The sequence below is a fragment of the Stegodyphus dumicola genome, chromosome 7, assembly GCF_044657685.1.
Source record: "Stegodyphus dumicola isolate Sdum_Otavi_A_Nest chromosome 7, ASM4465768v1".
Classification (NCBI taxonomy): domain Eukaryota; kingdom Metazoa; phylum Arthropoda; class Arachnida; order Araneae; family Eresidae; genus Stegodyphus; species Stegodyphus dumicola.
The window spans coordinates 9,728,520-9,743,272 of NC_140774.1; the positions used below are offsets into that span (position 1 = coordinate 9,728,520).

The window sequence follows — 14,753 nt, forward strand, 5'->3', positions numbered from 1 at the left end:
ATACAAATATAAACACTACATTTGAAGAATTTAAGTAAATAATAGTTCAAGCTGTGTTGTTATCTGACCAAGAGAAAAAAAATTCAGTCTGACTAGCGGTAGTCTTTCTAGTGGCCCAAAATTCCTTATTTAGAATGGCAAAAAGGCATTTAAAATAATAAAAAGTAAGTTCTGAATCTTTGGTTTATGGATACTTGGTGATAATTAACTAACAAAGCCTTGATACTGTTAGATAGCTGTTTATGTATACAGTGTCCAAAAAAATTTTTTTTTTCAGCTTTTATTTTCACAACCATTTTATATTTTATGTGGACATATACTTCCAATTACAGTAATACTTTAATTTATGCAAATATTTTTGTTTTGGTATTTTTAAAATCCAGTTTTATAAAAAATTATGAAGAAGAAGAATTTATTAGAAGATTATTTAGAAGTTTGTGCAATTAGGGCTCATTGCAAACTGTCTTTCTATTATGATCATTCTCTCATACAGTTACATATTTGCAACCTTTTATAACTTGAATCCAGTTGGTTTCAAATTACATTAACTTCGAGTTCTCTTCCTATGTTATTTTTTGATTTCATATTTCTCAAATGGTTTATAACGCATTCCTTTAATCTGACTAAAGTCATATTAAGTATGCATACTTAAAATTTGTGCAGAAACTAGAAAATGATTACCAGAATCATGGATTTTATTATTATAGTATTATTATAGTGAGTTCCAATAATTTAATTATTATTATAGTTAATTGCAATAACTGTATGATAGTAAAAATGATTACAATTAGTAATTATTTTGTCTTTTTCTTCGAGCTAAAATTTGTGTTTTTATATTCTGGAAAAAATTCTTAATTAATTTTAATAACTGTATGATGATAAATAATTATTACAGTTACTTAAGTAATTATAATAACTATAATATAATAACTATTATATCTCTTTGATTTTTGCACTAAAAAGTATGATAAATTATGAGGAATTGTTAGTTATTTCTATCACTTTTAATAAACAATATTATTATATTAATATATTCTTAATATAAGGGAAGTCTTTATATTTGTATAGGAAGTATATATATAATATATATATATATGTACATTGATTATTTCTTTTTCTCTTCAATTTTTTTTTTTTTTTTTTTTTTTAAGACCGGTCTTCTTAGTAAGCTAAAGGAAATTCAGCTGAATTTAGATTGGGTTGAAAAGCTGGACACAACTGTCAATGTATCTGCCTTACCATCCGAACAGTCCAAGGAATCTGCTGCTGTCGATACTGTAGCAGAAAATGACTTTAAGCGAGAAATGTCTTTGTATGTATGCTTTTATATTTTTAAGGAAAATTTCAATTGTATATAATGTTCTGAAAAGATATTTGTATTTTTTCATTTATAGTCTGCTGGAGTTGATTAGGAATTAAAATTTTAAATTTATTTTAGGGATTCTTTTCAGAAGAAACCTTGCTGATGATGTATTTAAAAACAGTAAATTGTGATTTATTTTTACTTCAATGTAAGAGCATAAAAATTATTTTGAAAACAAAACAATTCAAAATTTTTCAACAATTCAAACAAAACAATATGAAAACAAACAAAATTCTTTCAAAAGCAAAGTTCACTAAATATAATTTTGTTTTGTACTTTCTGATTATCTGCATCTGACAACGAAAAGCTATGAACTTGTCAACTAATTTTTTGAAAAGCTGGAACATGAAATGCAGCAATCATTTTCACATTAAAATTCAATAAAATTGAAAAAAGCAAGAAATATTAGTTTTAAAATACTTACCTTTTTGAGAAAGCCACCCCCCTTTTTTTAGCACTGTTGCTCTTCCCATGTAGGCAATGATCTATTTTTGCTAAAAAAAAAAAAAAAAAAAAAAAAAAAAAACGGAGAATTGTGCACCTTTCAAAACAGGCATGTGCTATGTGTATACCCGAGTTGGCACAGAAATACTTTTTCATGAGCTTGCAGGTTTGCCAGTAGCAATGTAATTATTTTTGTGACATGCTGTTTCACTTCATGAATATTTTTTTAAACTTTTCGGGGGTGGGGATCAGATAATTAGAAAGTACCTTATGTTTGCGTAAAATGTTTCCATACGAAAGAGTTCTTTATTTCTTCAAAAATATTCTTTAGTTTTTATACCTTTGCTGTATTTTCCGTTTATCTCGTGTTACTTTTATTTTGGGTTTGAACTTTATTTAAGTATTGTTAAGTGAACACTGATAAATAAACCAGGTCTCACAATGTGTTGGTATTATCTCAGAAAATTAGTTAAGTTGAAAAATAGTATGCATGTTTAATTGCTTGCAAGAGAACTAGCTATATATGAAACAAGCATAACAACAATACGAGAGGATTAAAAAGTGAATTAATAATAACAGTAATGTATCATATAATATTTAAAATTTTTATGTGTGCAATGCCAAATTTATGCTGTTCTCCTATTATCTTTATGAAAACAGGTTACTGTACGTACTTATAGGGACAACTGAGCTTCCTCCATGTGCACAGTCATTTTTTTCCCTCAAGAGAAACATGAAAGAATTGCACACATTAAACATTGCACAACTATTCATGACCTGATATAAATAAGCAACCAAATTTAGTGCAGTTTGGGCAAATGGTGACCCTGTAACAGAGAATATATAACATAGAATATTCTTAATATATGAGTATGTTATAGTTATTTGTGTGCAAATGCAGCTGACCAGTCCTTAGATTTATATCAAACTGGATGCATGCCAAATGAACTTTTATGATAGGAAATAAAAGAAACAATGTATTCTTCTTAAAAAAAATCTTAAATACTAAAATACAAGTGCAGTGAGTGAAATGTATACTATCCTAAATACTGTTCATAAATGTCTTTTTGTTATTTAGATCAAAAGCAATATGTCGCCATGCTGCAACATCTGTGATCTTTGGTTGGTAATCTGTATATTTCAAAGTTTATGTATGCTTATATACCACTGTATTCCTAATGTAATGTGTATTCCTAATATAATATACCACTGTATTCCTAATGTAATATAAAGAAAAAAGGGTACTTGCGTATTATCGCAACCAGGTTGGCGCGATTTGTAAGTTTGAGTAAAAAAGTATGAATAGAAAGAAAATGTACATTTATTAATTACAGATAATTTTTAATACAGTTTTTTATATTATTTTGTTTTAAAATATAAAATAGCAATTAAACCCTTCCGGTTTCGAATTTGAATAAGTTGCAGAATTATTTTTTCGGTGGAAATCTTTTGGCTATTGCTTTTAGCACTGATTGAAAACCGTCTTCGCCATTAACAGCTTGAGCTTGGCGCCATATAAATTCAATAAGGTATGAGTCAAGATGATGACGGGCTGTTCCTCTCTGTTTTTTGTTGCGCCATTTGGCTGAGCCCCACATGCACTATACATGTTGTGTGAACGCCCGTGTTGGGATCCACAAAGTTATATTTGTGATTAACAGTTCCATGCAGAAATCCAGCATTTTCGAACTCGCTTGTATTGTATCCTTTCCAGCAATCCGAATAAATGATGCTTCCTTCCTTGATATTTTCGCAAATTTTTTCCATGAGGGTAATGGCGCTTCTGTTAGGTACAGTAACCAAAAAAGTCTCTTTCTTTTCTCGGCAAATTCCGCCGAAAACCCATTGCTGTGGTAGTACACGCCCAGTGTTATTTTTTCTTTTTACAAATAAACTTTCGTCTAAACACGTAGGGTTGCCGTAAGTAGGGTAGCCAATTTTGGTCTGGTTGCGTTAATATGTAAGTACCGAAAAAAGTAGACAGTGCTAAGAAAAAATCTGACCTACAATTTGTAAAACTGTGCAGATAGGTCCCAAGGTTTGCAGATTTTAAAGGAATTTAATTGCATTTACAAATTAAATAGCAGATTAGAGATTGCTGGCAATATGCCAGAAATTCCATCAAAAGAAGTATAGCACCATTGGCTTGTTTACCAGTGTTCTGATTGCAAACTTATACTCTTGCTCATTATTTAAGCTTGCATAATTTGCATTTTGGGTGGCATTGACAAAGAGGAGTAGTACAAGGAAGATTTAGCATAACAACATGTTAATTTAAATATGTACATGTGAATTTTATCAGTGCCAAGAATATTAGTAATATTTACATGAATTAAGGAAGGAAAGCATGCCCAAGCTCAACACTCGAAGTCATATGTACCCATTATGACATATGTGGTGCTTGCCATGTAAGCTTAAATAAGTTAATATTTATTATATATAAAACAATTTTTCAATAGTTACATTTTGCAGTTTTCCTGTTTGAATTTATTCTCTTAAAATTCTCTTGTTTATTATGCTTGTGTTGCTTTTGTTTTGTAGCTGTAACCAAGCTATGAGTGCCACATCAAAAGCTCTAAAGCGTCTAGAAAAACTTGGTATTCCCACCAAACGGCCGACAGATTTCTTAGCAGAAATGGCCAAATCAGATGCACACATGAAGAAGGTATTAATTTTCTGTATGTAATACTTAATCCACCGTAGGCAATATGTAACTGCAATTCTTGAATTAAAATATTCCTCCTTGATATTTATTTTATTGTGCAGAATTGGCATGGTCAAACAGGGGCTTTTAAGCCCCTTAAATGCAACCAATGTCATTACAAATAATAGCTTTATTGTTACTTGTCCATTATAACAACTTCGGGAAATGGATAATTACCCATCCGCACATGCGCACAGTTTACTTTTCATATATAAATGTAGTTTTATATTTCTTCAGCTAGTGAAAATTTTTTGGCTTATTATTACCAAATGTGTAATATGCTTACTATTTTCTCCTGTAAAGGAATTTTTAAAAATTGCCCTTGTATGCTACTTGAGGCCTCAAAGCTGTATTTTAATGTTTCTATATGATGCATGTACAATACTATGTACTGTATTATGCAAAAAAAAAAAAAAAAAAAAAAAAAAAGTATGTAGTCTTTTACAAAATAGCAGGAGTTTTATCTCCTACCAACCTATATACATATAAGGGAGGTCATGTTTTCAGTAGTGAATTAATAATTATAAGTAAGTTTACAGTGAATAAGCATGAATTATAGTCCTCACAGTACATTTTAACTAGTTTTACTTCCTTGTATGAAGTAAAAAGGAAGTATTGTAATCGCAAAAAGTTTCAGGCATTATATTTCAATGAAAATATCCATTTTTACCAGTATTGAATGCAATTTAACGATGCTTTTGCGTGACATCTGTACGTAAGGACAGAGTAAAAGACTCTTTCCCCCCCCAAAAAAAAATTATAAAACTGATATAAAATGAATTCTGAAGGGAATTTTCTGTGACGTCTGCGTGTATGTACGTATCTCGCATAACTCAAAAACGAATAGCCTCAGAACTTTTGAAATTTTGTATATAGGACTGCTATTACATGTAGATGTGAACCTCGTATTTTGGTTGCAATTGTTTGCACCAAAAGTATATAAATATATGTGTATATCCACTCTGTTACCTGGCTCAGTGATCTCAGTTTCTGTACTGTTATATGTTTGTAAATTGTTCATTTTTTGCTTTAAAAATGATTGAACTATGTTGTTTTTATGCCTTTAGTTAACATTATCAGCAATTTAAAAGTTGTTTAACTGTGCCTAGGCCTAATTTTTTTACCACAGCAGTCATATTGTTTACATTTGAAACTTAGCAGAATAGTGGTATTTTTGCCAAATGCCTTCTTTAATTATTGCGAATTAAATCGTGCTTCATCCATTCTGAAATTATTTGAGGAAATAAGTGTTTAAGATTTACTTCGGAGTTTTTAATATATATATTTCAAGTTTTTATGTATTTTTGCCTTGTTGCAAAGTGAGAACTGAATTAATTGAATGAGAAATACTGAATTGTCTGTGAAAACTGTTTCTTTTTAATTTTATTTGCTTAATTTCTTTTATACATCATTTTAGATATATTATAGTATTTGAATAGAATATGTGGCAATGATTAGATAATTCTTCAAATGATATAAATTTTGTGCGTTCTGAGTTACATTATGAACAAAATGTAATGCTTTTAAGTGAACCTAGCGCCAGAGTGTCGCTGTGGTGAGCAAATATAGTGAATTTTAAAGAGTGTATTTATTCTGTTGTGGATTATGCACTATTGAGAAAGTAGATTTAATGCAATCCAATAAGTTTAAATGAAATGCAAGAAAAAATGTAGATAATTTAATATTCCATGCAAGGAAGTCATGTGGTGTGCACATTAGATTTTTGCAGTGATGTGTGCATGTGTGTGACTATTTTTTTTGTCCACAAGAACTTTTATATCAAACTTCCAAAAATTTCTGTTTTCAGTCCTTAAGCTTGTTCCATTCATGTAAGAAGTTAATTAGATTTTGGGTAAAACTACACAAGCAGAAGGGGTTCTTTATTTAAAACATATAACAGTTTTGCAGTAATCAATATAACATATTGCTCCAGTTGTATGAGCATTGTTGGCAGATACCTGAATAACCTGGGGGTATACATACAGATCATAACGAATTTAGATTCGTTGATACTATAAAAATAACATGGAAGAAAATGAAGTTATGTAATTTCATAGCTGCCTACTTTCTGTTTATCACCGCATCTCCCAATAAATCATTGAATCTCCTGTTTTTAACTTTTTGAATATTTAGTAAAGAAAATTCCCCACAATAAGCGAAGTTTATTAAATTAATGAAAACTTGAACTATGCAAATTGCAATCTCCAACACCTAGTGAATTTCAAAATAATTTTTCCTATTAAATTTTATTTCATTTGAATTATATTATTTTTTCTTATCCCATTTTATGAATTTATTTATTGAATTTTATTTATATAACTTTTTTGTATTAAAATTTCAATTGATTTGAATTGTAATAATCCATGCTGACATCTGTAAAATTTTATTTGTAAAATCACACAATGTTGAATCAGTTAATATTTGTATTTAGTTTTGTTTTACTTCAGTATGTGGTACATTATAAAGTTTATTCACACAAATACTATTACATTAATTATTAATTTTACCTTTACCATATTTAAAAGTTCTTTGATGAATAAAAAAGCTTTCTTTCCCTACACAGATTTTCTTGGTGTAAAAGCATAATTATTAAACATTGAAATTAACCAAAGATTGGAAAATTTAAAATATCTGATTAAATATTAATATATTCTACAGTTAGAATCATATTAATTTCAGTAACCTGAATCGTGCATTATAATGTTAATTTAAATACTTGATTTTCTTTAATTTCAGTAACCTCAATCATGCACTATAATGTGAATTTAAATACTTTTGTTTTCCTTTGAATAGTATCGCTGCATATTGTCAAAACCACCTGATTTTTGTGAAGAAAATCAATCTGTTTTTTAGACTTCAAGATTGGCAGCTATGGTACTCATTCAAAGTATCTATTTTAAATACTTAATTTTCTTAATTAAAAACTAATTAAATTGTATGTTATTCAACTGGCCAATGAAAGGGGCCAACATTTGATTATGTTGGTATAAATTTAGGGGGAAAAAAGTTTTTACACATGGCCTAATAAAATGTAATCCAAAATTTCATGTTACAGACCTTTCTATTTGTTGGAACAACCAATTAGATTTTGTTTCCAAGTGATCAACCAGAAATAATACTTTATTGATAGCTCACTGCTGTTTAAAACATGGAATTGGTGGAAGGTCATGCGCTGGCCACATCAAATGTTTTCCTTTATCATTCATTGACTGTGTGATTTAAATAAGTTTTCTCATCAGTATTTGTTTCGGGAAACAATTTTTTACTGAATTTTTTATATCTCATTTAACTAAGGAAATGGCTACATAATAGTTTACATGTTTTTTGTTTGCAATTGGTATAATGAATTCAATGTTTAGATTTATTTTTTTTATTCATTTATTTCATTTTGCTACTTTTCCTTTACATTTTCTGTATTTGTTTTCTATATCTATAATCTTTAGGTTATTTATTTTTGCATTATTTTATTAAATTTATTTAATCTTTCAAATGAGTAAAAAGAAAGATATAAATGAGAAATCAAGATCAAAAGGACATATCAAGATATTCTAAAAGGTATTGAAGTGAAAAAAGAAAAGATATTGCTGGAAAAAATATCGCATCAATTTTACAAGTCTTATTCAAAAAGAAAGAAAGAAGGCAGAAAATAAAAAGTTTGCAATGAAATATTGCTTCAAGTTTAATTCATTCTAAGTATTTTTTTTATAAATATCATTAAATGTAGTCATTATAATAAATTGCTCTATCAGTATATACTTTAGGAACAAGTTTTCAGAATTCCATAATAATGTGCTCAAAACTATTTACTGTGAGTATGTATGTTGTTTATTTTAAGTAAATTGCTTACAAAATTGTATTAAATAAAATAAGGAATACTAATATATGTAACATTGCTTACATATTCTATGTCACAATAATTGTGCATTATACGTATTGAATGAGTGACTCACACTGTCAGTATTCGTTCATTTCTAGCAAAGGCCAAAAAGCAAAAGATCTCATTTCTCATCAAAGTAACTAACTGACAAGTGCCATTTTGTTTTCAAAACAACATTCCAGTTCTATTAAGATCTATCTTCCATTAAGTTTTTATGTCGAATTGCACTTTCTTTATAAACTGCATTGTTTTATCTCATTCAGTATAAGAGCCAGGAATATTATATATATATATCTGTCTTGGGGGGGGGAAGATATTAAAATTTGTTTTTGTTGGAACAAATTTTTCTAAATGTGCAGCACAAGCTCAGCAAGAATTATTTATTTATACCTAATGTATGTTTAATTACCTCGTCAGTACTTAGTTTTAGCACAACCACTTTGGTGCAGTTGTACATTTTTTTTTTGTTATTAAAAGAAAAATGGTGGCAAAAATTATTTATTACTTATATATTTTACATTTTAGCTTGTCAACCAATCATTCATTCAACCTGGTTTTTGTTTTGTGGGAAATTTCGTGGAGATTGTTTTAATTCAGGACAGTTTCCATCAAGTGAACAAAAACAATGTGTGCAAAAATGGCAAGGTAACTAGTTAAACTGACGAAATTATTTATGAGCATGGTTGCCAAAGTTGGGCATATTCTGAAAATTTGACCACTTCTACTGAAGGAGTTTTGTTAATAGTACCATCACATTAATTATAAATGCAACATCGTTATTAAATAACTTGAAACATTTTTGTATCTAGTAGCCCCGAAGGCAAGGTCTCCATTTGTAGTGGTCATAAGTGTGACATGCTTACTTAGTGCTCCTTGGTCAGTTGTTGCTTGCTGATACCAACGAGATGTATACTGGTAGAGAGCTTATTGCAACCTCCAACCGGTTCCAACATTAGTGTCACGTGATTGCTGGTCGAATTCCGAAAGTCCGGAAATACTTTACATTCATTTCTATGGGACAAAAGACGCCTGCTCTGCTTGGTCACATAAAATTTAAGAAAAAATGGTTATCTGTTGCAGCGCCTATGGATGTAAAGATAGTTTTGTAAAAGGAGGACCTGTAACCTTTCATAGCTAAGTTAAAACTGCATGATTTATTATTTTATTTCCAGTATTTTTGTCATTTTACTATCTCTGTTGAATTGGTTGGAAAGTTTCAGCCATAGTGTATAAGAAAATTGCCGCTGTATATGACATTTTCAGCATGTATTAATAGCATCAAAATGTAATAAATACTGTGACATAATTTACTGGAATCACCTTTTACAAATAATTCAATTTTACGTTCTTTTTCCGTATACTTCGTTGAAATAGAAAGCTGCGCCAAGTGGCACTAACCTTTTTTCGTCAAATCGTACGCGTTTTGGTTTCGTAAACAAGTACTGCCTGCGATAAAAAAAAAGAAAAATGCTATTATTATTAAATTATTGATAATAATAGCATAATGCACAAAATTTATATCATTTAAAGAATATAATTATCTAATCGTTACCACATGTTCTATTCAAATACTATAATAAAGCTAGAATGATGTATAAAAGAAATTAAGCAAACAAAACAAAAAAGAAAAACTTTTTCACAGACGATTGAGTATTTCTCACTTAATTAATTCAGTTCTCAATTCGCGATTGTGTGATATGTTTACTTTGTTAAAAAGAAAGCTAATTCAAAACCTATAAATGAGCTGAAAATTTGTATACTAGTGTATCTTAGCTAATAATGCATGAATCCCAAAATTTTTTAATTTAAGCTAATGTATAAGAATGATCTGGTAAAGCAGGAATAAAGTGGCAGTGAATTCAAACTTACTAAACATTATAAGTATAAGGAATAAAATGGTATTAACTCGTAACGTCAACAGATTGCCTATACTTAAAAAGTGCCACCTATTTATAACTTAATCACCTCAATATTTGATTGCAGAGTTTTTGCTTTCATAGTAATATTTCTTTAAGATTTTTTAAAAACCTTTTCCTTTAAAACTGTTTTTTAGCAACATAAATATATCATAACTATAGAATTTTCTTTCATTTATAATGAGGATTAAGTGTGTATTAAGATTTTCAGTAGGAATTAAATTAAAAAAAAAAAATCCTTGAAAACAGGCCTTAACTTTTTGTTGTATGCAAACAGTATATATATATATATATATATATATATACAGTTTGTAAAAAAAAAAAAAAAAAAAAAAAAAAAAAAAACTGAGTGAACTGTTGCAGGTTTGAATGAGGCTTTCATCATTATATCTTTACTAGTTTTCACTTTCTATTCATAAAAGCTTTTTTTCTTTTCTTTGTGAAACAGTCAGTTTTATTTAATCCCTGTATTTGTTAAAATAAAAGCATGTATTTTTAATTTGTAGTTTATATTTTATTTACACTTTTATATATTGATTTTTTAAAAGTAAATATCACATTCTTTATATATCTATAAAGATTTCCATGGTTTTACAAACTAATTTTTTTAAAAATTTATATCATCTCCAAAAAAATGTTTCATGAGTCAAATTTCCAATATCAGAGCCATATATAAAGTATTGTATTTCATAATGTTATTCATGTAGTATATAATAATGTGTAGTTTCTATATTTCGGCCAAATTGTGTGTTTTTGTTTTAAAAAGCTCATTACTTATTCACAAATCAAAAACAGGAAATTTGTAATACACTTGACTACTAGTTTGAGTAGGTGATTTTTAGTACTTGTTCCTGATATACTTTAGAAAAAATAATTTAAATAAATAAAAAAATAGCATTAATTCACTTAAAATAAAAATATACTACTTTGTATGAACACCAAACTTTTAACTATGAACAGGACATGCTTTTCAAACGAAAAGCTTTATTTCTTCATCAGATGCAAGTTGGATCCTCTGCAGCTGGTGAAGATGGGTTAGGTTATTTAATTACGGCAAAGCCTCGAGGGCTATCTGCCTAAGGGGAGTGATGCCTTCGTGGAGGACTTTCTAAGGGAAACTGGTGAAGCTGGTGAAGAACGAAAGCTTTTTGTTCAAAATGTGCGTCCTGCTCGCGTTTAAGAGATTGGTGTTCATACAAGGTAGTATATTTTTGTTTTACTTAATTTTTGAGTGTTTATTTGTAATCAAATCCACTTAGTAAATACTATATTTAAATGCACATTTTCGTAATGTGTTTATTTAATTGGGATACAGGATTAAAATAGAATATGTATTGTCATGTTTGAATTTATAATTCAGAAAGGAAATTTTATTTTGGAAATGTACATTTTACAGCTGATGTGCAAAATATGAAATCTTACTAAATATTATGTATAGCAGCGTACAGTTAAGGAAGTAGTTTCCAAGTTTGCATGAAATTATTTTCTGGACATTGTTAAGTTTATAAGCACTTTAATATGTAAGTAACTGAGAAAAAAAAATAAGCATTTCCAATCAGTGAAAGATCTTTTTAAAAATAAAAATTTTACTTACTATCATACATTTCCAGAATGCAAGTACTATTGGTAACACTGAAAGGTCAAAGGTAAATGAAATTGTTCCAAACACTATTTCTGACCTTAAATTAAGTAAAATTATGTTTACTTAAATATAAGAAAGTAAAATACTTCTGTAATAAAATTTCAGTATAATTAATATTTTTGTATCATAAACTATATTATATATAGTCTGTAATTATATATTTCATCAATTGCATAAATACATATCTTACAATGTGATTTTCTTTTTCTCTTTAGGATGCAATGCATTAAAAATAAACGAGATTTTTTTACCTTCTCAAATATTATAATAGTGCAATTAATTTTTAAACGTTATTCAAAATTAAAGTTTCCATCTCAATTTTTTATTATTTAGTTTAGATTTTCTTCTTAAAATTATTTAACCTAAACATCTTAAGCATCTAAAACAATGGCGCAAATAATAACCTAATCATCTAAAACAATGGCGCAAATAATTTAAAGCGATTATTAAAAATATAGATAAAATATTCAGGAAAAATGGGTTAAGTTATATCTAAAAATAATTGTAAAAAATCGAATAACCTAATTCGAGGACGTTGTCTGCCGACTGCCAGCAGATGGAAATAAAAAACAGTACCTGCCATATCAAAAGTGTGCCAAACTGGCAATGAACAGCCTAAGCTATCACTCCCCAAGAGCACCAAGAGCATAAGTCACGTGGAATATGTTGGAGACATCCTAGCAGATGAATTCTCTGTGGGTGAGTCGTCTACCTGTTATATGAAGTCGTTGGCTGATACTGGCATCGGCGAGAAGTTTTGCAGCATACGAATTTTGACATGTCTGTGCAGATGGTAAATGACTTTGGAATTTGATCATGGATCTCTTACGTGGCACTCAAATACTGTTCTGCTGTAGAAGAAGAGCTTCCATGTAGTAGCTCTAGAGATTTTAACAGCTTTGTTGAAAAATCCTGCAAGTGATTTTTTCTTTTGTATCGCCGTGAGAACATTTCTATACAAAATTTGTTTTGCTACCATTGAAAACGATTATTGATGCACAGTTACAATGCCTCCTAATATAAAATTTGGCATTCTCTTGTATAGAATTAGTTTTTTTTGGTAATGTATCATTTGTTTCTTTAATATTGTTAAATCTGAACTTATTTAACTAAAGCCATTGAAGTCATCATTTTACAGGTATATAGAAATTGCATTTGTTTATTAATTTTTTTAGGTCAGAGAAAAATTATTGAGTAAACAGTTGATTGTCGAAAGAAGTGAAAAAGTCAGAGCTATCAGAGAACAGAAGAAGCAAGGCAAAAAGGTAAATATTTATTTTGTGCTATAATGCAGAATCTGTATGTGTATATTCCTTGCAACATAGGAAAATAGTGGCACCTAGAGTCACCACATTTTGAATTTATTTTGTATTTATGCAAATTTAATGAACTTTTGATTAAAATCTCAGCAATATAAAAGCTTTCAGTTGCCACTGGGCAAAAGTGTAAGCTATTTGTTTCAAATTTAATCAGAAAATTCAGCAGTATTACAAGAATTTGGTTGCATCTTCCCAAAATATATGTGCATTTTGTATTTAATGAACAAATTCTGCAATTTAAAAGAAGTGTGTTTCTGCTGCTTAAATTAGGATATTTTATCTTCTGCATGACAGTAATCAGCAAAGGGTAAGACATTTAATTTTTCTCTCAAATTTATTCTGTTATTAATTAACAAACAAAGAATTTAAACACAAAAAATGTAGCTCAGATTTTTCTTTCAAATTTATTCTGTTATTAATTAACAAAGTGATTTAAAAGCAATAAATGCTGCTTGAATTAATGTTTATTACTAGCTGGCCCTGTGAAATTACATTAGATGGATTTGTTAAAATCATTACATTCCCCCTTTTTTATAACAAATTATTTTAAATAGCTGGCTCTGCAAATGGTTAGTGTTGTCTAATAGAAGAAATATATACTAATTCAAAATTTGAAAATAGGCAGAAAAGCCTTAGTTCTGCCCAACTTTTAAATAAAACTATTGAGTTCAAGAGCAATCAAATACAGTTGCTGGGGATCAGACACAGGCCTCTTTTCATTATTACTCCTGAAGAAGGAGGACCTGTATCTGATCAGTCTAGAAATCCTCATTCAGAATTATTCTACTCCTATTCATTTAAAATACATATCAAATTAAGTTGCTTTTTTGTTTAATTTAAATGTAATGTTTATTTCATACATATGAAATATATCACTGTCAATTCTCAATCAAATCTCAATTTTTTCTCCATCACATGTCTCGACTTCCTTGTGGACTGCCAAAATTGCCTGTTTTTAATTTTTTGGCTTTACTCAGAAAATATTTACCAGCAAGAAATGAAATTTATTGAATTGATGAAACTTAAATTGCAAAAAGTTCATCCCCCAACCCCTATCGATTCATAGCATTTTTTTTTTTTTCCTTAAAATTTTATTTCATTGGAATAGTCTTAATGTACTGAAAGCATTTGCAGAATTTTTCATAGAGATTCAACCCAAGTAAATAAGTTATTGTTTGTTTTAGATCAATATAGTACATTACGAAGTTTATTCAAAGAATGCTTTGTGCATTATTATTTTTATTTACATCGTACATAATTATTTTATTTACTTTCGATATAGGTGGGAGGTTTAGTTTCTAGTTTAGTTAACTTCAGTCTCAAGTGTCCCCATTTTATTATATCCAGCCAATTTTCGGGGGGGGGGGAACAAATAATTTGTGGCAGTAAATCCACATTCAGCTAACTATGAAGGTGGAGACGGTAATGACAGTTCTCTTGCACATTTTGTTGCATCTGGATATTTGATTTGAGCTTCCTCACAAAGCC

The 14,753-nt window shown here is 28.9% G+C and overlaps 1 protein-coding gene across 2 annotated transcripts in view; it reads left to right on the plus strand.

Annotated features, from left to right (window-relative positions):
- Positions 1-14,753, plus strand: part of LOC118203191 (putative rRNA-processing protein EBP2 homolog) — a 69,556-nt gene that overhangs the window by 24,062 nt on the left and 30,741 nt on the right. For both annotated transcript variants that reach the window (XM_085819869.1, XM_085819868.1), the window contains exons 3-5: positions 1,152-1,312; positions 4,349-4,472; positions 13,122-13,211. In XM_085819869.1, coding sequence (XP_085675995.1) covers positions 1,152-1,312; positions 4,349-4,472; positions 13,122-13,211 — 375 coding nt within the window. The remainder of the gene's footprint in view (positions 1-1,151; positions 1,313-4,348; positions 4,473-13,121; positions 13,212-14,753) is intronic.